The 27,335-nt window shown below is 36.0% G+C and overlaps 1 protein-coding gene across 2 annotated transcripts in view; it reads right to left on the bottom strand.

Annotated features, from left to right (window-relative positions):
- Nucleotides 1–27,335, bottom strand: part of MMRN1 (multimerin 1) — a 76,949-nt gene that overhangs the window by 19,796 nt on the left and 29,818 nt on the right. Inside the window, exons 4-6 of one of the 2 annotated variants that reach the window (XM_086406506.1) lie at nucleotides 14,941–15,042; nucleotides 13,732–13,905; nucleotides 1,924–3,909 (exon numbers count right to left, since the gene is read on the bottom strand). In XM_086406506.1, coding sequence (XP_086262632.1) covers nucleotides 1,924–3,909; nucleotides 13,732–13,905; nucleotides 14,941–15,042 — 2,262 coding nt within the window. The remainder of the gene's footprint in view (nucleotides 1–1,923; nucleotides 3,910–13,731; nucleotides 13,906–14,940; nucleotides 15,043–27,335) is intronic. The other variant, XM_086406507.1, reaches the window with a different exon arrangement.

Below are 27,335 nucleotides of genomic sequence, written 5' to 3'. Positions count from 1 at the left end.
GCAGAGTACATCATGAGAAACGCTGGGCTGGAAGAAACACAAGCTGGAATCAAGATTGCTGAGAGAAATATCAATAACCTCAGATATGCAGATGACACCACCCTTATGGCAGAAAGTGAAGAGGAACTCAAAAGCCTCTAGAGGAAAGTGAAAGAGGAGAGTGAAAAAGTTGGCCTAAAGCTCAACATTCAGAAAACTAAGATCATGGCATCTTCCCATCACTTCATGGGAAATAGATGGGGAAACAGTGTCAGACTTTATTTTTCTGGGCTCCAAAATCACTGCAGATGGTGATTGCAGCCATGAAATTAAAAGACGCTTACTTCTTGGAAGGAAAGTTATGACCAACGTAGATAGCATATTGAAAAGCAGAGACATTACTTGCCAACAAAGGTCCGTCTAGTCAAGGCTATGGTTTTTCCTGTGGTCATGTATGGATGTGAGAGTTGGACTGTGAAGAAGGCTGAGCGCCGAAGAATTGATGCTTTTGAACTGTGGTGTTGGAGAAGACTCTTGAAAGTCCCTTGGACTGCAAGGAGATCCAACCAGTCCATTCTAAAGGAGATCAGTCCTGGGTGTTCTTTGGAAGGAATGATGCTAAAGCTGAAACTGCAGTACTTTGGCCACCTCATGCGAAGAGTTAACTCATTGGAAAAGACTCTGATGCTGGGAGGGATTGGGGGCAGGAGGAGAAAGGGATGACAGAGGATGAAATGGCTGGATGGCATCACCGACTCGATGGACATGAGTTTGAGTGAACTCCAGGAGTTGGTGATGGACAGGGAGGCCTGGCATGCTGCGGTTCATGGGGTCACAAAGAGTCGGACACGACTGAGCGACTGAACTGAACTGAACTGAATATTACTTTTACATTATTCATATCCATCTCCTCTGATTCTGCTACCTCTTCCCAAGATCTGGTTCTTACGATTTTGCCAATAATGTCCTACTCTAATTTCATGCTACACACAACTGCTGGCTTCATGCTCCTGAGACACAGTTCTCACCATACCCCAACCCTCTGCTCGAAATATCCAAAGACCACTCTTTACAAAATCATGTCTACCTGCCTGGAATGTGTCTCCCAAAATTTATAGGTTGAAATATAACCCCCACTGTTGATGATAGGAGGTGGGACCTTTGGAGGTGCTATGGAGATGAGGGTTGTGCCCTCATGAATGGGATTAGTGTTCTTATCAAAGAGACATCACAGGCTCCCTCACCCCTTCTCCCATGTGAGGATACAGCTAGTGATTACCAGAACCAAGTGAACAAGGAAAAGGGCCCTCACCAGACTGTTACTATGCTGGCACTTTAATTTTAGTTTCCCCAGCCTCTACAATGTTGAGAAGTAAATTTCTGTTGTTTATAATTTACCCAGTCTGTGGAATTTTGTTAAAGCAGCCCAAAGGGACTAAGATACTTAGCTTGTCATTCAAGGCCTTCTATCATCAGCCCAAACTGAATCCCTGCTCACTGTACATTCACTGGGCCAGTCATTCAACAGATATACACTGAGTTCGTATGACACACCAAACATTTTGCCACATAACACCAAAATGAACAGAACACAATCTAGTCTTATTCATCAAGGAGCTCATTGTCTAATAAATTCCTTTAATTACCTATGCAAGAAAATGTTCTACAAGGGCAAGCTTGATCTTTTTATTGGGGGCCTGTCAGAAAAAAAGTTAAGACATATAGAACAAGTATTTACACTATAAGCATTTGTTTTGTATTGATAACTGCTTTACACAGGATGAAATAAGATTCAAATAATGTATCAGAGATCTTTGAATTACTTAACTATTTATCCAAGCTCAGTTAAGTGCCAAAGATTATGATCTTGCTAAACCATGCATATCTACTAAATAAACTTAAATAGGAAAATGATTAAAAGTTATTTTTTTGATAATAGCTTACCAGGAAGTAGAATGTTGTCTGTGTTTCTTTGGGCCCGACCTATCTGGACAGTTGTCAGGTTCACTGTTGTTTTAAGAGTATTTGGTTTCTTCAGTGATGCTTTTATCTGCTTCTGTGACTTGACAATATTTGCAAGACTACTGGACAATGATTGATTTATATACCAAGTTAAGTTAGATAGGGCAATTTGAGTTTTTATTTCAATTACTGATTCCACATATTCTGTCAGACTTGTCTGAAGAAGTTGTATATTTGGTAGGGAATCTTTTATCCTCTTGGGTATGGTAGCATTCAGTTCTGATATACTTCTAGAAGCATCATGACATGTTGTTACTACTTCATAGAGAGTCTTGTTAATTAAAGATAAATTAATAGAAAGATGGATGGATTTTGCTTCCAGTGCTTTAAATCTGGAATTTAATACCTGCAGTTGTAGAGCCTGGTTGCTCTCATTTGTAGCTGCACTGTCTTTTTTTAGTGAAACATAGTAAGGTGTGAGCATCTTGGTCACTTTAGACTCAATGCCTTGCAACTGAGTTTCAAAATTTTTGGAAATTTTTGTGGCTGAGAGTATTTTTTCCTCCAGATGACTTATATTTTGCTGGAATTTTATCACTTGGGAACTGGTTTCATTGAACATTTTGGAAATCTTTTGAAAGTTGGATGGCCTTAGTTTTTCATCTTTAGGAATATATGCAAGGGCCTTGGCAACTTGCAGAACAAAGTTATATCTCTGACTGTCATTGACCAAAATCTGAATAGAGTCATTCAAATGTTGGAATTGAGAAATAAATGTCAATATAGTGTCCATATTTTGGATACATTTATGATGGATCTCAGGATTATACTTTATTATATTTAAAGTTTCTTTTAATACATAGTTGTCTTGAATGAAATCAATGGCATCATTTACAATAGTTATTGTCTTATTTAGACCATCTTCCATTTCTAAGGCATGTTCATCAATACGTCTCTCTAAGGCATCCCCACGACTCTGTACTTCATTTCTAAGTAAGTTGTATCTTCTTGTAAGTTCTTTGGTAAGTACGTTAAGACTGTTAACAGCACTAGTCAGACTTTCCACTTTTTTCTTTGTAGCTACTACTTCCTTTGGTTGTTCGTAAGTCATTGTCTCTCTCAAGGATGCTCCCTGCTCAAGCAAGGGTTGAAGAATCTCCATATCATAAGTCAAATCATTTAGTTGCTCATTCATTTTGTCCATTTTATTGTCCATTGGAAAGAGAAACTCAATCAATGTTTGGTTTAAAACTTGTAAATTCTCTTCTGTGTCCTTAATTTGAACTTTAAAACCATCTCTGTACTTGGATAACATGTCTTCACATTCCTCCCTGACAGATTCTTTCTCCATCTCCAAAGCAAGGGTGAGATTGTTTATCTTGCTGTCTTGGGCATGCAAATCATCAGATATCTGCAACAACATCAAACCTTGTTTCTTTATATTCTGATGTAGAGTAGATAAGTATTCAGTGAAGTTATTGCTAACTGATACAGGAATTGGAACAGTCTTCTGATTTGATACTTGTTCAGTTGATAAAAGATGCTCTTGCACTTCCTTCATTTTAGAAAGGGTCTTGTTGAGGGATTCATAATTCAGAATTCTACTGGAGCGCTCCTGTTCTAGAGCATCTTCTAAACGAGTCTGCTTTGCTTCTAGTTCTTTAACAGGCTTCTCACACATAAGGGTCATTTCTTGTCTTATATTTACAATGTGATCTTTCAGGTCCAGTATATCAATTGAAGTAGGCCTATTTTCTTGCATTAAAACAGACTTTTGCTGGACTGCTACTGAAATTACAGATTCATTAACTTGTTGAATTATTTGTCTGACATTTTCAAGTTCCTTGGAGACAGTTGATACAGTCTTGAAGAGCTGCGCTACGGTCTCTTCTATGTCATTTTGAAAAATCTTAAATTGTTCTCTTACTATTTCTTTTACCAGATCATTAATGCTTTTGGACTTTAGGCCTGGAGAAAGAAATAAGAAACAACAGTAAATGACATAGATTTTAACTGTGTAAACTTTTATATCTCTAAAAAGATAAAAGTTTGTGACTAAACATTAATGACATGAAATAAAAATATTTCTTGACTACATTTGCTTATGAAATTTTAAAAAATTACTGGCATTCCTACAAGATGATCACTTCTTAATTGGTAAGTCTGAGGGGGAAAAAATCAGTTGCAGGTAGTACACACTAGAACTGTAGAATTAAGTTTCTTTGGACAAAAAGACATGAAGGAAATACGATGGACTTCAGTGAACAGACCCTTGTATGCAATGATTCTAGCCTTAGTTTTATATGAAAATAAATGGTTTGGGGCTTTCTGCCTTAGTACCTGGTGTTAGCTCGTGACTGTTTATTAGCTTTCTAGTACAGTTGACCCTTGGACAAAGCAGGGATTGGGGCACCAGCCCTCTGCACAGCCAAAACTCCACATATTATCTGTAGTGGCCCTCCATTATATCCAAGGTTCTTCTGAATCCATGGTGGCTCAGTGGTAAAGGACCTGCCTGCCAAAGCAGGAAACATGGTTTGATCCCTAGGTCAGGAAGACCCCCTGGAAAAGGGAATGGCAATTCACTCCAGTATTCTTAGCTGGGAAATCCTGGTGTGCTACAGTCCATGGGGTCATAAAGGAGTTGGACATGACTGAGCAACTAAACAACAAATCTCCGAATCCACAGTTCCACATCCTTAGATTCAACCAACTGACTGTGGATTGTGAGGCATTGTAGTATGTACTACTGAAAAAAGTTTGCTTATGTTTATGTAAGTGGGCCCAGGAGATTCAAACCTATGTTGATAAAGGGTCAACTGTAATTAGGTTTCAGAGCTTGTATTTTGTGCTTCTAAAACTTAATATGTTGACTGCAGAAAGAAATTTCATGAGGTTCCCAAATGAGGAGTAGTAAGAAGTAATAATCACAAAATTCAACAATAGTTCATAATAACAATGAAATAAAAATAATGAGATGTTTGGGGAACCACAAAACTAAGTCAAATAAAGACAGAAATTTAAGATATACATGACCTATCATAACATGATGTTAATTCTTTTTTAGGTGATTTTATTTATTTAATTTTAGTTTGATAATTCTGTACTTAATTTTTTATTGAAGTATAGTTAATTTACAATATCATTACATTAATGCTTAACAAAAAGGGGAGAGTTTATTAACTTGCCATTAATAAAGTACATATTAATACTTCCCTTTTAGAAAGAACAGATTGATCACAAGCCAGAATTATGGACATTCAAAAAGCAGCATTAAAAAAAAGGGAAAAGAGGAAAAAACTCTTGAACTATTCAGAATCATTTAAAACAGGAAATAAATATTTTTAAAATGTAAAAACAGACAAACCAGTTACATACAAAAACAGAAAGTGGGAAAACTAAAACATATTTGAGGCATATTTATAGTATGTGGCAATGAAACAGATATAAATGGAAGATATGTCCATTCAAATCCAACAAGTAGCCAACATTTATAATGCAAAATACAGGCAACATATTACAAAGTATTTTAAATTGAAGGTCTGAACTATGGAGTATTGTGAAAAAAGTTATGGCTACTATGAGGACTATTCAAGAAAAATAATTAGCAAATAAAAACATATAGTCTTTACATGTCTCTATTTTGTAAGCAAGTTTAAAAAAGTAAGTTGCTTGAGAGGCTTACATAAAACATATTGTGAAAGAACAATTATATCAAATGGAATGATGTATTGCTTGAGCATCTTGATACTTGGTAATTAATGTGGTACAAAGACAAAGCTGTGAATGGATAAATATTTCCTTAGAAATCCTAAACACTAAAGATGAATGTTGTTAATAGATCTTTTAGGCTTTAGGATTTCTAGAGCACAAAATTTACACTTCTAAACCCATTGGACACTGAAATAAACATAGTCTAAAAACTGTAAGTAAGTGAAAATCAACTTGTATGTAATAGAAAAAAAAAAGCATGTGAAGTATGAAATAGTAATCAGTGACACACAGCACCAAAATACTAAAGAAAAGCTAAGTTTATTAGAAAAGATTAAATAGCTGCAGTTAAGATAAATTATACTGACACAGTCTAGCTTTTGCATTTACTAAAATGAACAATTATACCAAGAAAGATTTTTAAGTATTTTTATTTTTTAAATTTTACTTAGCATTTGACACACCACTCATTTATACAACAAATCTTCATTGAGTATATTCTAGATGCTACATAGAAAATGAAATTTGGCCAATGAGATTTATGACATTTAAAACAGAATACGGTAGCTTCGCTGAGTGTAAGGCACCACTTAATAGAAATGATATTTTTATGGCACTTTATATAGAATCATTTAGTCATTTCCTGTTAGTTAAAATCATCTTTAATTTTCATGGCAACAACTAGATGAAACACAATAAAATAATTAAGGTTAGGAATCAGACTTCTCTGAAATTTATAATCTAACAATTTTGGCTTTAAAATGTTTTTCAAGATTGACAAGGTAGGGGCAGTGGTCCTAAGATGGTGGAGGAATAGGACGGGGAGACCACTTTCTCCCCCACAAATTCATTGAAAGAACATTTGAGCGCTGAACAAATTCCACAGAACAACTTCTGAATGCTGGCAGGGGACATCAGGCACCCAGAAAAGCAGCCCATTGTCTTCGAAAGGAGGTAGGACAAAATATAAAAGATAAAAAGAAAGCCAAAAGAGGTAGGGATGGAGATCCGTCCCAGGAAGGGAGGCTTTAAAAAGAGAGAAGTTTCCAAACGCCAGAAAACAATCTCTCTGGGGGGGTCTGTGGCGAGCCTTGGAATCTCAGAGGGCAAAATAACCGGAAGGAAAAATAAATACTTAATTAAAACCCACAGATTATGTGCCTAACAGCAACTCCCACCGGTGCAACAGCCCATATGCTTGCATCCCCCACTAGCAAGCTGGGGAGGAACAGGGAGGAGTGGGCGGCATTGCTTAGGATAAGGACTGGTCCTGAATGCCCTGAGGGCAATCTGAGGGAACTAGCTTGAGATAGCAACCCAGACTGTGGGATAGCTATCCCGTGATCCAGCAAAAAGCCCTAACCACCGCCAGGCACGTTTGCAGAACAAAGGACTGAGCAGAGCTAGCAGGCTGGGACCGGCCCATCCCCCGCCTGGGACAGGCAGGCGAGCGCAGCCAGAACCTGAAGGGGGCAATCGCGGCCCCAGAGAGGCATCCTATACCAAACTGCAAACAAACTTCGTTGCTAACCAAGACTTCTTGGGATTCTGGACGGTCAACATCCGCCGGGAGCGTCACAGCCAGAGATCAGCTTCCCAGAAGAGATACATGGCACACCTGAGAAGGCGCGCCCGTTGTACACCCAGAAAACTGAGTGGCTAGGATGGGGGAGGGGATAAGTCACAGCCTTCAACTGGGGGCGACTACGCACCCCAAGAACCTGGTCACCTGAGCTGCTCAGACCTGGGATGGGCGCAAAATGCAGGCCCAACCAAGTCTGTGTCTTTGTGGAGTACCCGAGAACCTGAACCTGAGCGGCTTAGACCTGGGAAGTGCATGCAAACCAGGGCCCACATCAGATAGTTCCCAGCAGAGCAACCTAGAGCCTAAGCAGTGTAGACTGGGAAAGCACACACGCCATGAGCGGGGGCAAACCCAGTGTGGCTGAATCACTGTGAACACATGCCAGTGATATTTGTTTGCAGTGTTCCTCCCTCCCCAAAGCACGACTGAACAAGCGAGCCTAAAAAAAAGTGACCATCACCACGCCCCTTGTGTCAGGGTGGAAATTAGACACTGAAGAGACTAGCAAACAGAAGAAGCTAAAATAAACAGAGGGAACCGCTTTGGAAGTGACAGGTGCAATGGATTAAAACCCCATAGTTAGCACCGACTACATAGGTAGGGCCTATAAACCATGAGAAGTACAAGCCAGACCAAGGAACTATCTGAAAATGAACTGACCCCACACTGTCCACAACAGCTCCAGAGAAAGTCTTATATTATCATTTTTTAAATTAAAAAAATATATTTTATTTTATTTTTTTGTTATTTTTAAGTCCCCATTACTCCTTTAATTTTCATTTTTATAACCTACTATTACCTTGCAAAAAAAAAAAAAAGAAAGAAAGACAGACCCTATTTTTAAAGCAAACTTCAAAACCAAAAGCTGGTTCTTTGAGAGGATAAATAAAACTGACAAACCATTAGCCAGATTCATCAAGAAACAAAGGGAGAAAAATCAAATCAACAAAATTAGAAATGAAAATAGAGAGATCACAACAGACAACACAGAAATACGAAGGAACATAAGCGACTATTATTCGCAACTATATGCAAATAAAATGGACAACTTGGAAGAAATGGACAAATTCTTAGAAAAGTACAACTTTCCAAAATTGAACTAGGAATAAATAGAAAATCTTAACAGACCCATTACAAGCACAGAAATTGAAACTGTAATCAGAAATCTTCCAGCAAACAGAAGCCCAGGTCCAGGCGGCTTCACAGCTGAGTTCTACCAAAAATTTAGAGAAGAGCTAACATCTATTCTACTCAAACTCTTCCAGAAAATTGCAGAGGAAGGTAAACTTCCAAACTCATTCTATGAGGCCACCATCACCCTAATACCAAAACCTGACAAAGCTGCCACACAAAAAAAGAAAACTATAGGCCAATATCACTGATGAACATAGATGCAAAACTCCTTAACAAAAGTCTAGCAAACAGAATCCAACAACATATTAAAAAGATCATACATCATGACCAGGTGGGCTTTATCCCAGGGATGCAAGGATTCTTCAATATTCACAAATCAATCAACGTGATACACCACATTAACAAATGGAAAGATAAAAACCATATTACTTTCTCAATAGATGCAGAGAAAGCCTTTGACAAAATTCAACATCCATTTATGATATAAACCCTCCAGAAAGCAGGCATAGGAGGAACATACCGAACATAATAAAAACTATATATGATAAACCCACAGCAAACATTATCCTCAATAGTGAAAAATTGAAAGCATTTCCCCTAAAGTCAGGAACAAGACAAGGGTGCCAACTCTCACCACTACTATTCAACATAGTTTTGGAAGTTTTGGCCACAGCAATCAGAACAGAAAAAGAAATAAAAGGAATCCAGACTGGAAAAGAAGTAAAGCTCTCACTGTTTGCAAATGACATGATGCTCTACATAGAAAACCCTAAAGACTCCACCAGAAAATTACTAGAGCTAGTCAATGAATATAGTAAAGTTTCAGGATATAAAATCAACACAGAGAAATCCCTTGCATTCCTATACACTAACAATGAGAAACAGAGAAATTAAGGAAACAATTCCATTCACCATTGCAATGAAAAGAATAAAATACTTAGGAATATATCTACCTAAAGAAACAAAAGACCTATACATAGAAAACTATAAAACACTGGTGAAAGAAATCAAAGAGGACACTAATAGATGGAGAAATACACAGTGTTCATGGATTGGAAGAATCAATATAGTGAAAATGAGTATACTACCCAAAGCAATCTATAGATTCAACGCAATCCTTATCAAGCTACCAATGGTATTTTTCAGAGAACTAGAACAAATAATTTCACGATTTGTATGGAAATACAAAAAAACCTCAAATAGCCAAAGCAATCTTGAGAAAGAAGAATGGAACTGGAAGAATCAACCTGCCTTACTTCAGTCTCTATTACAAAGCCCCAGTCATCAAGACAGTATGGTACTGGCACAAAGACAGAAATATTGATCAATGGAACAAAATAGAAAGCCCAGAGATAAATCCACACATCTATGGACACCTTATCTTTGACAAAGGCGGCAAGAATATACAATGGAGAAAAGACAATCTCTTTAACAAGTGGTGCTGGGAAAACTGGTCAACCACTTGTAAAAGAATGAAACTAGAACACTTTCTAACACCATACACAAAAATAAACTCAAAATGGATTAAAGATCTAAATGTAAGACCAGAAAATATTAAACTCCTAGAGGAAAACATAGGCAAAACACTCTCTGACATAAACCACAGCAGGACCCTCTATGACCCACCTCCCAGAATATTGGAAATAAAAGCAAAAATAAACAAATGGAACATAATTAAACTTAAAAGCTTCTGCACAACAAAGGAAACTATAAGCAAGGTGAAAAGACAGCCTTCAGAATGGGAGAAAACAATAGCAAATGAAGCAATGGACAAATAATTAATCTCAAAAATATACAAGCAACTCTGGTAGCTCAATTCCAGAAAAATAAAAGACCCAATCAAAAACTGGGCCAAAGAACTAAACAGACATTTCTCCAAAGAAGAGATACAGATGGCTAACAAACACATGAAAAGATGCTCAACATCACTCATTATCAGAGAAATGCAAATCAAAACCACAATGAGGTACCATTTCAGGCCAGTCAGAATGTCTGTTATCCAAAAGTCTACAAGCAATAAATGCTGGAGACGCTGTGGAGAAAAGGGAACCCCCTTACACTGTTGGTGGGAATGCAAACTAGTACAGCCACTATGGAGAACAGTGTGGAGATTCCTTAAAAAACTGGAAATAGAACTGCCATATGACCCAGCAATCCCACTACTGGGCGTACACACCAAGGAAACCAGAATCGAAAGAGACATGTGTACCCCAATGTTCATCGCAGCACTGTTTATAATAGCCAGGACATGGAACCAACCTAGATGTCCATCAGCAGATGAATGGATAAGAAAGCTGTGGTACATATACACAATGGAATATTACTCAGCCATTAAAAAGAATATATTTGAATCAGTTCTAATGAGATGGATGAAACTGGAGCCTATTATACAGAATGAAGTGAGCCAGAAAGAAAAACATCAATATGGTATACTAACACATATATATGGAATTTAGAAAGAAGGTAACAATAACCCTGTATGTGAGACAGCACAAGAGACACAGACGTATTGAAAAGTCTTTTGGATTCTGTGGGAGAGAGCAAGGGCAGGATGATATGGGAGAATGGCACAGAAACATGTAAAATATCATATGTGAAACGAATTGCCAGTCCAGGTTTGATGCATGATACAGGATGCTCTGGGCTGGTGCACTGGGATGACCCAGAGGGATGGTACGGGGAGGGAGGTGGGAGGGGGGTTCAGGATGGGGAACACATGTACACTCATGGTGGATTCAAGTCAATGTATGGCAAAACCAATAGAATATTGTAAAGTAAAATAAATTAATTAATTTAAAAAGAAAAAAAATATTGACAAGGTAAAATAAAACTTAAGTGTAACTGAATTTATTAATTGTGAATAATAGCAACAGTAACAACAGATTTTAAACAGGGAAAGCAGCATGATCTGAAAATCAGGAAAAGAATGAAAATAGGTGAAAACACTGTAAATAGGTATAAAATTCAGTACAGAATCCTGAACAAAGTAATTATGAAAAAAATAAACAATAAAAGTAACAATTCATGCTTTAAAATTTTAATGGAAAACTACATTGGGTAAAGGGTAAAAATTATAGCTAGTGTCTGAAAAGGAATCAAACAGATTATTAGCTTTAAAAACTTGTTTCAGGAAAACAAGCTTTTCAGATAATATTCATATAATTTGTTACTATAGAAACATCTGTGCAAGAATCTAACTTTTGCAAAAATATGTCAAAATGCCTTATGTCAATATTTGAGGGAGCACATCATTTTCAGTGTAGTTTGATTCTGTTTCATGTGACTCAATGTGCTACTACTTCCTAACAATTCGATATTGTATATGGTAACTTAAGAGATATATCTGAAATCAGATATCTTGGCATGTCCCTCCTGTGGCTGTGAACACATGGTCTATTCATAACATTTAGATAACTCTAAAAGTGTTGGGGCATTTGATTTTAAACAGTTTCTCCAGCTCCTAGCAGATAAAGCAGTGCCTCTCGGTCTGATGTAGTGTAAGTGAGAGAAGGGTCATGGTTTTGCTGGGAAAGTGCTGTACCTTGGGGGTGAATTTAGCTCTTGTTCCCTGTATGAACATTCATTGACTGCAAGCCCTCTGGTTCTTTTAATTGATTGGGCTCAGCTCACAATTAATGCCTCCTATTGAAGAGGGACTGTTGTTGTTACTATGAATGCATATTTTTCCTGTGTCAGGGCCAGTTTTTTTGTTAGTAGGTTCACAAAAGGCTGTTGACAGGCCTAATTCTCTCAGGTTATGATAACTAAATTTTGTTAAACAAATTTTATTATGATGGTTATAGTTGATTGTGTACTGTTTCTATTTAACTTCTTTCTCATGCTATCACTTCAGGGAAAATATATTCCTTTCTTATGCTTGCTATGAGTTTTAGCCATAGGGGACATACCAGAAATGTAAGACAGAGTCTTTCTTTCAGTTGGTTAATAGCACTAATAATTTACATGACTGAAAAAATAATGATGGCTCTGTACTAGTAAATGATATGGAAATCTTCACCTTTTTATTTCTTTTATTTGTGAACCACATAAAATAGAAAAAAAAAATAACATGAGTGGTAGAAATGGGATGCACAGTGCATATTTTTTATGTACAAAATAAAGTGAAAGGACAAGTAATCCTGAAACTTGGAAACATACAATAAACCCAGTGAATTGAGATGCTCCTAGTAACCAAAACACATGTCTAGAATATCCATGGTCTACCTGAAATCTCTTTGCCAAATTAAGTCCTCCTGATCCATTACTTATCAGTTGACTTGGTTTTTCTTTGTAGATGCCTTCCCTGATCCCCTTAGATTGGATTTATTGAAATTATCAAGGGGTCCTATTGTATTGCTACCGTACCAATTACTCACTATGCATAAAACTCTCTGGTAGGCAGAATAATGCTGCCCCTAAGATGTTCAGTCCCTAATCGCCTAAACCTGTGAATATGTTACCTTCCATAGCATCTTGACAGATATGATTAAGGTTAAGAACTTTGAAATGAGGAGATTATCCTGGATTATCCAGATGGGTCCAGTGTAATCATATGTGTCCTTAATGAGGAAGAAGGCAGAAGAGCGGGTCTGAGAGCTGCCATGAGGACTCAACAGCTGTTGAGTTGGCTTTTGCAAATGGAGGAAGAAGACCATGAGCCAAGAAATGCAGTAGCCTCTAGAAGCTGAGAACAAATTTAGTCATCAATAAAATGGACCCTCAATCCTACAATTGCAAGAAAATGAATTCTAACAACTCAAATGAACAGGAAATGGATTATCCTGCAGATCCTCCAGAAAGAAACAGAGACTGCTAATTCAAGAGCACAAAATTCAGGCAAAACTGACTCAGATTTCTATGAATAATGACCTGATGGAATTTAGAATATATTTTATTGATTATATTCCATGAGCTAGTTTCTGGGGTAATAATATATTTTAGATTTATTCTCAATATCTTTATCAAAGTAAGACATTCATGGATCTATGTGCTTTGATAAGCTTCCCTCGACTGCATCTTTATCTTGAACTGCATCTTTATCTTGAACTGGAAACCACAATGGAAGCAGATTAAGTATAGCTCATTTTAACTATAAAGGAATACAGATAGGGCTATAACTAGGTACACAATGTCAGTAGGTCAGATGAAATAGTCAAAGATTTGTCTGTATTAGTAAAAATATATTTAGATGGTTCACATTATTTCAGAAATTAAGGGATTTTAAAGTATCTTATTCCCCCAAAAAATCTGTTTTAGAATTCTCTACCTCCCAATCTAAAGAAAAGATCTTAAAATGATGTGGGAAAAGATAAATGAGTCTTTTGCCTTCTGTCTCAACTAAATGAATAATTTACTTTTACCTTTTAGAAAAGATTTAAATTCCCCGGCTTTGTCTTCATTGATTTTCTCTTCTAGTGAGGAATATGTGCTCCTTACATCACTCACGGCCAAAGAAATATTGTCAATCTTCTTCTGCAGAAGGGCTAGTTTCATTGCCTGGTAGTTCATCTGGTCAGTCATTTTTTGTGTCACTGCTGATATATAAGATGAGAAAATAGGAAACATTTAAAAATTCATGTTTAAAACCACTCAAATCTCAAGATAGATTGTGTGGTAATTCAGATAAACCATGTTTGTGCTTCATATTTGAAAATATAGATTATATACACTTGGCAAATGGCATCCTAAATTTTACGCTATTTAGGGGAACAAATTTGTAAAAAGCCACTCAAATCATGAGAGAGAAAGAGATTCAGAATTTGGTTAGAATCACTTTATCAAACAATGATACTTTCCATAACTTTACATGTGATTTCAATAATTCAAGGAGGGTTTCATTGTATTTTGTGAAAATACTGAAGTTTGACCCCTTAACAAAAATTGAGTACAGTTTATAAGCTATATTCACCTGAATTCTTAAAGAGATTCCCTTAAATCAGATTCCTCAATTTGAGTGCCTTGTTTTGTATGACTAGATATATGCCAAACATAGATGTTTTTAGCAGTAACCAACTTTATGTTTCTAAGAGATGAAGCCTAAAAGGAATGGTGAAATATTTATTAGAAATATGAGAAAGTATGTGACATGCCAACTTTAGATCAACATGATATTCTTGTTGATTCTGAGCCACAGTTCTTTGCCCTAGTCTGTGATCAATACACCTTGGCAATGTCTTATCAAACAAGGGAAGAAAGGCTTCTCAGCTGCTTTAAAATGATCAAGTCCTTCCATCCATGCCAAAGTTCTTCCATAATTGTACTCTTTGGAGGACAATAATGTGATTTAAATTTGAAAACCTGTGAATTCCTTACAACCTAGTGTGACAGCATTTCTATTCCCTTCTGTGTCTGTACAGAGAGCTCCAATAATTACACATGTTCCTTTCATGCTGGGAACCAGCAATTCATTCAGTTTCACCTAATACACAGCAGCAGTAGAAAAGGGTCAAGAGGTACGTTAATGTGTCATCATCAAACATTTGACAGGCAAGTGATGTATTGTTTGTAAGTCTTCATAAATAGAGTTGACAATGATTGGGTTAGGGACAATAGTAATTACAATCTGTGACCTGGGTCACCACAGTCTTGGGGCTGCTGCTCCAATGTTCCTCTGCCAACAGCCGCGTGACTTTCAGCCTGTTTGCTGTGTATCAGCTGCTTTTGTTCCTGGGCTAGATAGAAGCAAAAAGAGAAGAGAGAGAGAGTTAAGCACTGGGTTTACCTCATTTTTTTCCAGTCCTGAGCAGCAATGTGGCTAACATGCGTTTTCACATGTACTGAAGCATGATGGTCATGGTCCAATATGACTGCAGAGTGAGCGGCTCTGCCCCCATCCACACTGGTACCATATTATTGGTACTGGAAGTGCAAGATTCTAGTTCTCTTTGAAAAAAGTAAAATTATTCAGGTTTCCTTGTAACTTAAAATGGATGATAGTTTGGGGAAGCTGTGTAAACTTGGGGATATATACTGCTAGTATAATTGAGGGGACCTTAAACTCAGCTGTGTTAAAAGCTGTAGCAACTTTTTAAGTGGACTGTCTCAAAGATGGTCTGCTTAACAAAGCAATTTCCAACTGGTGGCCACTTGAAAGTAAGGGAGAGCTACAAGTGCTTTACTAAGAGAATATTTGCTTAATAGTGCCACTTAAATGGATTTTCCCCAGATTTTTAAGAAATACATAGGTTCAAAACAGAAACACTGTAAGTAAAAGCAAACCATTACAGGGCATGTCTAAAGGGTACCAAGCAGTAAAATCAGTGAAATTTCAGAAAAATAGAAATTCTTATAAAATAAATTTACTCTCTTAAAACATTGCTTCTTTTTTCCCACGAATCAAACAATATTTTAAATGGGAATATAATTTTTCACTGGGGAAAACAATTTAGAGGAAGATTTATTAAAAGTATTGAACACATCAAGTAATATATGTCTGTAATTTTCAGACTTCTAATGAACAAATTTATTCATTGAGGTCTGAATGTCAGACACGAGAAAACAAGTATTTGGTATCTGACTGTGTTTCTTCCCATGTGAAATTATGTACCAATGAAATTGCACTTCTGGCATATGTTAATTATTCTCCATAAGGATATGTCGCTGTGACAATAATACTAAATCATCTCTACTTCATAGAAAGTATATATATTTGGTGCTAATTTCACTTAGTCTCTACTGTTGGATTAAATTTTGCATTGCTTTCTTTAGGGCACTGAGCTAAATTAATGAATCTCCATTCATGTCCGGAGTTTTTGTTTTGATTTTCTTCTCTCCACTGATTAATAAATAGCCTGGCATAATTTTTAACTTATTTGGTGGAAGAAGACAATATGTAGCTTGGGGAAAAGTGTATGCATTTGGGAGCCATGGTAGGTGGTGAAGAGTATTAACTTTATGCTAGATCCTAGCAGTAAAATTATTATAGCCCCAATTCAAATTAATTTATAGAAATAGGTGTTAAATAATTATATAATTTTAAAAATCAAGATACCTTCTTAGATGTAATAAAGCATTTTCTTGGCAGCTAAAATCTATCTACTTAAGAGTGTTACTAACGAGTAAAGCATTGGTTTTCAAACCAGGGTCCCTGAATCAGCAGTATCAGCATCACCTAGGAGTTTTAAAAATACAACTTCTGGGCACCCCCTACAGACCTGCTAATTTAAGAAACCCTGGAGTGAGGCAAAAATCTGTGCTTTAACAAGCTCTCCAGTTGATTCCAGTGCACACTGAAGTTTGTGAATCACTGGAATTAAATCCATCTATCAAGATAAATCATTCTTACAAACTTTCCACCTCACTACCTTACCCGTTCCTCTTAGCCGTGCAAGAGTGTTCTGGATATAGCCTTGTATTTATAGCAAAAGGGAAAGGTGGGTTTAGCAAAATGAACAAATGGTCTTTTCATTTTTTTACTGCTAACCTTTCTGAGCCAGATCATAGGAGAACAAAAAGAGCTGGTGCATTGGAATGCACGCCACAACCTGGTAGGTAGAGCATTTTGTTGGGAAGCGATGTGTGATTACGGTGAAAACAAAGACCACATATTTTGTGGCATACAAACACAGCTGCTCTTCAAACTTATTTTTCTATTATTAACTTTTAAAGCATATTATGTTCTTGCTTTTCTTCTTTTTTCCTAACATTTCTTTAGACTAGTAGTTTTTTGTTATGGATGGAAATCAGAAGTGATTGTTAACTTTGAAACCAAGTGTCAACATTCTGTCCATCACCCTTGCCCCGTCTGAAGATTATGAATCGTAGCGCTGTTCTGGGGAATTGAGAATGTGTATATATAGTTCTTTAAACTCTGCAGGTGATTTAAAAGCATGACTGTGGTTAAGAACCATTAATTTAGAACAAATTTCAAAACTTTCTAATTCTAATAAATAAAGTCAATGTTATAAGGCAGAAAATACCAGATTTTTCTTTTTTCTTTTTTTTAAAGAAAACACCAGATGTTTTTAAGTTAAAAATTGCAATCCAGATTGCAATTGGATTAATCTTCAGAAATTTTTAAACAACCACTAGCTTTGTTGATAACAAGAGTACATGTTAAAGACTTGATTTAGTAAGTGAATTAAAACCTTTAGTCTCCTACCATTCCATAGACAAGCAGACCTTTATAAGGAGTAAGTGAAGTGAGGTGGATGTGGAGGGTGGTTTTCACAGTTCCCATTCCCTACTATAGATAATGCTATTCTCAGTGTTAGGACACACAATCCCCGAAGAGAGGTTCCTAAGTGTGTGCATGTGAAGTCTTTGAGCCACCTACCCAGCAATCAAATCTAGAGCCCACTGACAATTTCAGTATGTCTCAGAAATAAAAGGGCCTTTCCACTCAAAGCCTAGGCTATAGCACCTCACTGTTATCTGGTAACATCCCACAAAGCCCTAACTCCAAACCTGTATTCAGTCAGTATACACCAATGTGACCTAGCAATTATTAAAATATTGAAATACAGCCATACATACTGGAAAATATATTATGACAAAGTGTAATAACTCATAAGCACTTCTCTAGTGCCTCAGTGGTAAAGAATTTGCCTGCCAATGCAGGAGACATGGTTTTGATCCCTAGGTCAGGAAGATCCCCTGGAGAAGGAAATGGCAACCCACTCCAGTATTCTTGCTTGGGAAATCCCATGGATAGAGAGCCTGGTAAACTACAATCCATGGGGTTGCGAAAGAGTTGGATACAACTTAACAATAACTGATCAACTTAGTTTAAAAAAATTGCAATATTAAATTACTCCAAGTTAATTGTGTATGTGTGATAAAAGATATATCTTGTAGGATACATGATCAATGGAATTCCTTTTATAACGTCTGAACTGTTTTCACAACTAGTAATTTGTTGGGTCCGTTTTATGCACTACATAATAGTAATGGTAGTCGCTCAGTTGTGTCTGACTCTTTGGGACCCCACCAACTGTAGCCTGCCAGGCTCCTCTGTCCATGGGATTCTCCAGGCAAGAATGGAATAGCCTGCCATTCTCTTCTCCAGAGGATCTTCCTGACCCAGGGGTCAAACCCAAGCCTTCTGCATTACAGGCAGATTCATTAGTTTAAGGAGATTCCTTAATCGATGTACTATATCGATTTTTTGACAGACATCAGTTTCTTATTTTGGAGAAGGAAATGGCAACCCACTCCAGATTTCTTCCCTGGAAAATCCCATGAACAGAGGAGCCTGGTGGGTTACAGTCCATGGGGTTGCAAAGAGTGGGATACAACTGAGCACTCACACACACAATTTCTTATTAGGTGTGATTTATGTAGTAGTTAGAATTTCTAAATTGTTTGGTGCTTACTTTAGTTTACTTTCTAGCACATACTAATTGTTCTCAATACATCAGCTCAGTTCAGTTCAGTTGCTCAGTCGTGTCTGACTCTTTGCGACTCCATGAATCGCAGGACATCAGGTCTCCCTGTCCATCACCAACTCCTAGAATTCACTCAAACTCATGCCCATCGAGTCGGTGATGCCATCCAGCCATCTCACCCTCTGTCGTCCCCTTCTCCTCCTGCCCCCAATCCCTCCCAGCATCAGAGTCTTTTCCAATGAGTCAACTCTTTGCACGAGGTGGCCAAAGTATTGGAGTTTCAGCTTTAGCATCAGTCCTTCCAATGAACATTCAGGATTGATCTCCTTTAGAATGGACCAGTTGGATCTCCTTGTAGTCCAAGGGACTCTCAAGAGTCTTCTCCAACACCACAGTTCAAAAGCATCAATTCTTCAGTGCTCAGCTTTCTTCACAGTCCAATTCTCACATCCATACATGACCACTGGAAAAACCATAGCCTTGACTAGATGGACCTTTGTTGGCAAAGTAATGTCTCTGCTTTTGAATATGATATCTAGGTTGGTCATAACTTTCCTTCCAAGGAGTAAGTGTCTTTTAATTTCATGGCATCAGTCACCATCTGCAGTGATTTTGGAGCCCCCCAAAATAAAATCTGACACTGTTTCCACTGTTTCCCCATCTATTTCCCATGAAGTGATGGGACCAGATGCCATGATCTTCATTTTCTGAATGTTGAGCTTTAAGCCAACTTTTTCACTCTCCTCTTTCACTTTAATCAAGAGGCTTTTTAGTTCCTCTTCACTTTCTGCCATAAGGGTGGTGTCATCTTCATATCTGAGAAATATTGATATTTCTCCCGGCAATCTTGATTCCAGCTTGTGCTTCTTTCAGCCCAGCGTATCTCATGATGTACTCTGCATATAAGTTAAATAAACAGGGTGACAATATACAGCCTTGACGTACTCCTTTTCCTATTTGGAATCAGTCTGTTGTTCCATGTCCAGTTCTAACTGTTGCTTCCTGACCTGCATATAGGTTTCTTAAGAGGCTGGTCAGGTGGTCTGGTGTTCCCATCTCTTTCAGAGTTTTCCACAGTACATAGATTTTACTAAATATTATTTACGAATTTATAATAAATTATTAAAAACACTGGAAAAAAGACAAAGGTTTAAATTTTCAAAGTATTTTAGATATCATGAGTGGGAATTTTTTGAACCTTAGAAAAAAATAGAAATGTTATCAATAATGAGCCAAGTCCTGGATTATCTAATGATACAGTGCAAATATCAGTCTGGAACATCTTTTGATATATAAGATATCAAAATCAAAAATAACAAATCAATATCAAAAATAAATTATATTTTAAAATATAATATGTATTTTTGAAATAAAATCCACTTGATTTTCAATACAAATTAGTGAACTGTTTTTTTTTTTAGTCCCTATGTTGTGTCCAACTCTGTTGTTGACTCCATGGACTGTAGCCCATCAGGGTCCTTTGTCCATGGAATTTTCCAGGCAAGAATACTGGAGTGGGTTGCCATTCCCTTCTCCAGGGGATCTTCCTGACCCTGGGATCACATCCTCCTTTCCTGCATTGGCAGGTGTGTTCTTTACCACTCAACAACCACAGAAGTCCATCAGTTTTTACTTAATATATAAATGTAGACTTCAAATAATGATCTAAATTTGTATCATTAAAAATTACTAGACTTTTTTTGTCTTCAATGACATTTAATTTCTGTTAAAATTAATTTGTGATCAAGAGAAAAATATTAAAGAACTTTATGAAATTGCATGTGTGATAAGTCACTTCAGTCGTGTCTGACTCTTTCAGACCCTATGGACTGTAGCCTGCCAGGCTCCTCTGTCCATGGATCCTCCAGGCAGGAATACTGGAGCGGGTTGCCACTTCCTTCTCCATGGGATCTTCCCAACCCAAGGATCAAACCCATATGTCTTATGTCTCCTTGGAAGGTGGGTTCTTTACCACTAGAACCCACCAATTAGTTTCCTGAAATAAGCTTTTGTAATGATAAAAATTTTCAAGTAAAGTAAAGCCTTTGAAATAAAAAACTTCAAAAACACTATCATATATGTTAGTAAAATTCAATAAAATAAGAATTTTAGAAAAAATTAGAACTTTTAACATCATCATGAAATTCAGATCAGTTTTATGTTTAACATTTGGAAAACAAGGTTTGTTTTTTTTTTTACAGAAAGGAAAAGGAGAATTGGTTTTCATAAATGATATTCTAAATCTTTTTTTAACTTTATAAGGAAAAAATTATTTCCCTTTTAAACTGAAAATAACATGAAAACTGATAAAAGATATTTTAGATATGAAAAATGTTTACAGATACTACTTAACACAAAAATTAATACAGGAGAAATTACATGAGAAAATACAGATTTTCTAATAACTTATGTGAAAATGAAAATTTTATGACAAAACTCAAAAGTATAATGTTTAAGCACCTTGATTTATGATGCCCTAAGTTTGATTAAATGTTTGCTGAGCTCTATGAATTGATTAAATAGGACATTCCTATAAGAATTTTTATGGTTTAGTTAATAATAAATATATTGAATATTTAAAAATACACACAGAAATAATGAAAAAACATAATGCAATCACTGTTAACTCAGTGGTGTCTAGTAGATAATTCAGTCACGTGGCAATACCATTGATATTAAAAGAAATTATAAACTTACTGAGATTTCATGTCACTCATGGCTCTAAATCTGATGAAGAAGTCTTTAAAACAGACAGAGGCAGTTACCTATATTAAATCATATCTCTGATGGGGAGATCATTTAGCTGGTGTCATCCATGCCAAAAAAAAAGAGCACATCAAAATTTATAGAAATTAATAAATTGCTTAGAATTTATTTGAATGATACAATGACCGATTTGTGTTATGATTTATATTATTTGGTATATAGTTTTATAATATAAATAACATATACACTGGAGTGGGTTGCCGTTTCCTCCTCCAGGAGTAACTTAAGAAAATAAAGTAATATTCTTAATTTTTGATTTTTATACTGATTTATATATTAATTGATACCAAATTAGTTGTCAATTTTTTTAATATAAACCCTGCCCCTTGCCACCACATCACCATAATCAAGAGGCAGATTGAGGCAATCATGATCCTGACTAAAGTGGAGTAACCCCAATAAAAATTGCAGTAGCATTTTACACAGTACATTCCCAAGGGTTTAAAATACGATGCTAAAAGTTTTCATTACAAATTATAAGGCATTATTTTATATTGCATTATATTTTAATGAAATTGGGTCTCTTCTCTTTACAAAGTATTAAATCTTGCATATTTAATGTGGAGATTGTAACATTCTATTTCATTGACTGTTCCTGATTTGGAAAGTACCAGCAAAAAGAGAGTCGTACACACACACACACACACTCACACAAGAGGAAGTGAAGGGTATTCTATGTGTGTTGGGTCCTATTTGAGGCAGAGTACTTCATCCAATTATGGTTGTCTCTTTGCCACTCACTCCAGGCCAGATCCTGAATGTGCAAGAAGTGAAAACAAACCTAGGTAAGAGGTAAAGGGTCAAGAACAGAAAGGAGGTATACAAAAAGAATTTAAGTGTAATTTTCTATTCACCTTAGGGTCAAAAGAATTTCAAGTAAGTTTCATTCATGCAATCTGGAAAAATACTACTGCATTGCCAATGAGAGAATAGTAAGTGACATACTAGAGCAAATCAGCAAATTAGAAATAAAAAGATAAGAAAAAATTTTAGAATAAGAAAATGGGAGAAGAGAATTAAATAAAGCTTTCAGAAAGTCTCAGGTGGTAAAGAATCTGCCTGCAATGTGGGAGACCCAGGATTGATCCCTGGGTCTGGAAGATCCACTAGAGCAGGGACTGGCTACCCACTTTGGTATCTTTGCCTAGAGAATTCCATGTACAGAGGCTACAGTCCATGGGGTTCACAAGGTGTCAGACATGACTGAGTGACTAACACTTCAGGAAGAAAAAGAGAAATAAACCAAAAAGGATAAAGATTAACAGAGAAATATTGACTGAAGTCTTTAGTTTTCTTGCATACTCATCTTTGGTGCTTCATTCCTCAGCATGTAGAAATATTTTTATGAAATAACAGTTAATATTTCTCCATATATATATTTAATTTACTTTTTATTTAAGGATAATTGCTTTACAGAATTTTGTTGTTTTCTGTCAAAACTCAACATTATCCCCTCCCTTTTGAAATTCCCTCCTATCTCCCTCCCCATCCCACCCCTCTAGGTTGATACAGAGCCCTGTTTGAGTTTCCAGCCACTATGGAAGATGGTATGGAGATTCTTAAGAAATCTAGGAATATTTTTCTATATGTTTTAAAGTTTTAAAAAGACTGATTTGAAAGAAAATGTAAGTGGAAAGAAACCCTTTCAATATTGAATGGCAAAAACTAATGTGATTACATGTGTGTGTGTGCATAAAACTTCGCATTTGCTCTTAGCTATAGTTATTTTTAATTAATTGTTTTAGGAGGAAATGGATGAAGAATGTTACTCCTAAGTAAAAGAAACAACCATTAAGCACCACAAAAGATCTTTGAGATCCAATTGTTGTATGAACCTCTTTTCTGTGGAATTCATTGGATGGGGTCTCTGCCAAGGCTGTTAAAAACCTGAAATGCCTGTTTAACAAATTCAATAGTTTGTTATCTTTTCTTAGCTCTGTTTGTTGACTGGAGTTCAATACTTGCATTCATTCCAATTTATTTCTTGGGATTTAGATGGTAGAGAAGCACTGATATGATCTCTGAGAGTGGAGTCAGTTACTCTCCTGTGATAAAATTCCTGGTTGATCGATGCTCTTTTATTTTTTCATTTAGCAATCTTTCTGTCTTCCTTATGTATTCTCTACCACAGGACTGCCACGATTCTAGGTTTTCCAGGCAATCTTCTTATCTTGCGCTTAAGCAGAGACCTTTGTTTTATTCCATAGGTACAAATTTCTTTTTTTCTTGATCTTTTCTAAGAGATTGGTGCTAAGACAGAAGGACATTTATTTAATTGAATAATTCATTTTTTCAATCAATTTTTTCAATCAATACTTAATAATTAATTCTAATAATAATTAGAATAATTCTACCCAGATCTTTATGTTCTTCTGATTTTTAAAAAGTTCAATGTATTTTAAAAATTGGATTTCTTTTTTCTCTTTTCCCAATATAATTACTCTTTTTTTCCCTTGCACTAGAATCTCTGATCTTGGTGGATCAGGGCTTAAGAGAAGCAAGGTCAGCAAGTGTCAAGAACAACCATCCCTTTATTAGGTGATTTTCCTTTTTTTCTTTTAATTAGACAGGTGTTATTTTTGAGTTTTTCTTCCTTCCAGGCTTTTGAGGCATATAGAGGAAGTCATTAATGGCGTCTCAGTAATGAGGAAGCTTGCTGTCTCCACCTTAGAACCAGACACCTGCCTGTGTGGTTTGACAAGGCCAGTTTGCAGCTGATCCTTTGATATTAACTGAACACTGCATGATGATGTTGAGTACATATGTAAACATTTACTGAGATTTAGTAGCTAAATAGAAGAATACAGTTTGATGCAACAAAAGTACATTGTGTTTTTTGACTAAACGTATCATACTATCATTGAGCAGAGGAGGTAATGTTCTTTTTCAGGGGAAGGCATTAATCACCACCAAGAACTAGATATGCAAAAATATAAGAAATGTAGTTTTTTTCGTTTCAAATATTGTAACTTTTATGGTATATTAATTGAAGTAATTTTCAAAATAATCTTACTGGAGAAGCCCCATATTTAAAATAGTACAATAGCTCTTACATAATTTATTGAGTTAGTGCACACTTATGAAAAGAAATATTTTTTATATATTCATAATATATGGCAGGGCCTGTTTATTCTAATAACCAACTAATTACATTTTAAACATTCATAATAACTATGATATATTTTAGAAAAGTTTTATAAAATACCTTTTTACTAGATAGAGGATCTGATTAAAGCTGACTGGATTTTTTTAAAAACAGATTTTTAGAGAAGTTTTTTTCCCCTCCTCGCTAACATTATTTGAACTTAAATTCCTGTCCTTTGTGTTATTAGAGCAAGCCAAAATTTCCTTTAACTACTTCAGAACATTTCAGAGACATCTACTGGAAAAGCACATTATTGCAAAGTTTATAAAATTGTCTTAGAAAGTATGTCGTTACTGATATTTCAAAACATATCTTGGATACCATATCACAAATCTAGGTCACTTTGTGAAGATAAGCTTGCTGACCCTCAAGAAAGGTGTAACAAATGTAAAATATATACAAATGTTACTTTGATATTGGACTTGGTGCTCCTTTTTCTTCCCAACAAAACTCTATTCACTTACGCTTTTTAAAACTTAGTTTCTTCTTAGGAGTGTGACTAATATTTTAATAGAACTTCTTACCAGAATTTTGATTCCCTGAGTTGCAGCAAAAAGAGAATGTGTGGAAAGTTAGTAATAATATAAATAGTATGTTAGAGAATAAGACCACAGAAAGAAATGCTCCATGGGTTTTGTTTTTTTTTTAATGCTTTACTTTATATTGGTGTATAGGTGATTAACAATGTTGTGCTGGTTTCAAGTGTACAGTAAAGTGATTCAGTTATACATAAACATGTACCTGTTTTCCTTTTCAAATTCTTTTGCCCCCATGGATTTTGGATCACACATCCTTTCCTAACAGGTTGGGGATTGGTCTATTGAAAGAGAGAGAGACAGAAAAAGAGAAGGGTAGAAAGTGAAGCAGGAGAAATAAATGAGAGTATAGTTGCCAGCAATTCCATTTTCTGATCTATTGATTATATATTTAAAAAGACCTCCCTAGTGCAATTTTAATTAAAATTGTTACTTTTTCTATTATGAAGTTAATTTTGTTGTGGGAAGGAAAGTTGTGGGGAAACAAGGATTTATGAAATTCATGTAATATTTTACAAATTTTCTATGAATAAAATAAATCCCTCTTGTTGTAAAGGACTGACACGGAAGTAATTATAGCTACATAACCAGGTTCTTTCAAACCCTTGAGGGCTCTGAAGGGATTTAAAGAATGGATCAGCCACACTGATTGTTCTTGCCATATTTGGAGCTGCTTGTCATATGAGACAGCATGGAGAGTGCTGTCAAAGGAAACCTGACAATTTTCTCTCCCACATACAAATAAAAGACTGTTGGCACATATATAAGGCATGATGAAAAGCGGAGGAGTACCTTTATGTAATTGGGTAGGAATCAGAAGGAAAATGTGTGCACTCCCCCCACATCCCCCAACCCCTGCCCCAAGGATAGATGAGATAATGAAGAATGGTTCAAGGGACAAAGGGACACAGTATTTCTTGATACTACCAGTGCATCAACTGCACTAATGAAAAATTCAACAGCTTTTATGTACTGCAATAAAAGTGAAGACTGGGATGGTCAGGATACTGTAGGGAGCAACAGTAGGTTCCCTTGGAATCACACTTGTATTAGGTTGATTGTATGGCAAAATGACACAACGGGCACATCTGCCATCGGAAAATTATTCCTACTCTAGATTTCAATGGAAAGAAGACCTGCCACGGCAGCTTAACCAGCAGACACCTGCATAATTCTAGTTACACTATTGTGACGGAAAGTCAGAGTCAGAACTGTTGTGGAATGTGTTTGTTAATGGGGATTCAAGATAACGATTTGAGAATCTAGTATTAAAGGTATCCACAGGTTGCTTCCATTATACCAGAGGGTGTTGTTAAAAAAACAAAGCAAATCCCGTTTGGATTCAGTTTAAATATTTCATATAATACTTTGAAAAAAGGGGAAAACACTACATAGTAGGTATTCAAAACTGTCAACTAGTCTTTTTTTTATTGTGTGTGTATATTTATAATGATGAAATTCTGTGTTTTTTCCTCCTGGGCATAAACAGTCCACCTTTAGTGATTAATAATCCATTAGCAGGTATAAAAGGAAGAAGCATGAAGGAACATAGTCCTCATCAACTGGAGACCATGACATTCTTTGACATACAGGCTCCTCTTCCTGCTACATGTCTGCATTCAGTCCGTTAGGTACAATAGGACGTGCAATGACATTCAAAATTTCCAGAAGGGTATATTGTGAACCCTTCTAAACAAACGCTGGATATTTAAGAAATGATAACGCGACTGAGTGACTGAACTGAACTGAATGGAATTAATAATCCTAAGGATCTTTTTTCATAAGAGAAATATAAAAATGAACTGTAGACTTTAGAAGAGAGTACTAAATATTCTCCAGAACTCTTAACCGTCTGACATACACAGTCTATAATCAAATATGTTTTACCACAGAGAGTATGTTTGTGTACCTGATGGAAATCAGAAATCCTTTGAAAGCTGGATCATATTTTGAGTTTTTTTAGAACACGCTAAATTACCTTGTTTGCAAATATTTTTGGTATAGATTATATTCTGCTTAAAACTTTGTTTTACCTGATGCTATACTCTGAAAATGTATTAAATAACATTTCTGAAATTCAGTCCAGATCCAGAATAAAATAGCAGTACAGTGAAATTTGCCTACAGATTCTCAATGAATGGGCTAGAAGAACCATATATAATATCCTTAACTAAACTGCAAGTTTCCTAGAG

This window comes from Bos grunniens, chromosome 6 (assembly GCF_055505025.1).
Source record: "Bos grunniens cultivar Pamir isolate PY7600 chromosome 6, Bosgru_T2T1.0, whole genome shotgun sequence".
NCBI lineage: Eukaryota > Metazoa > Chordata > Mammalia > Artiodactyla > Bovidae > Bos > Bos grunniens.
The sequence above is the reverse complement of the archived record's forward strand: the minus strand, read 5'-3'. Positions and strand labels throughout refer to the sequence as shown.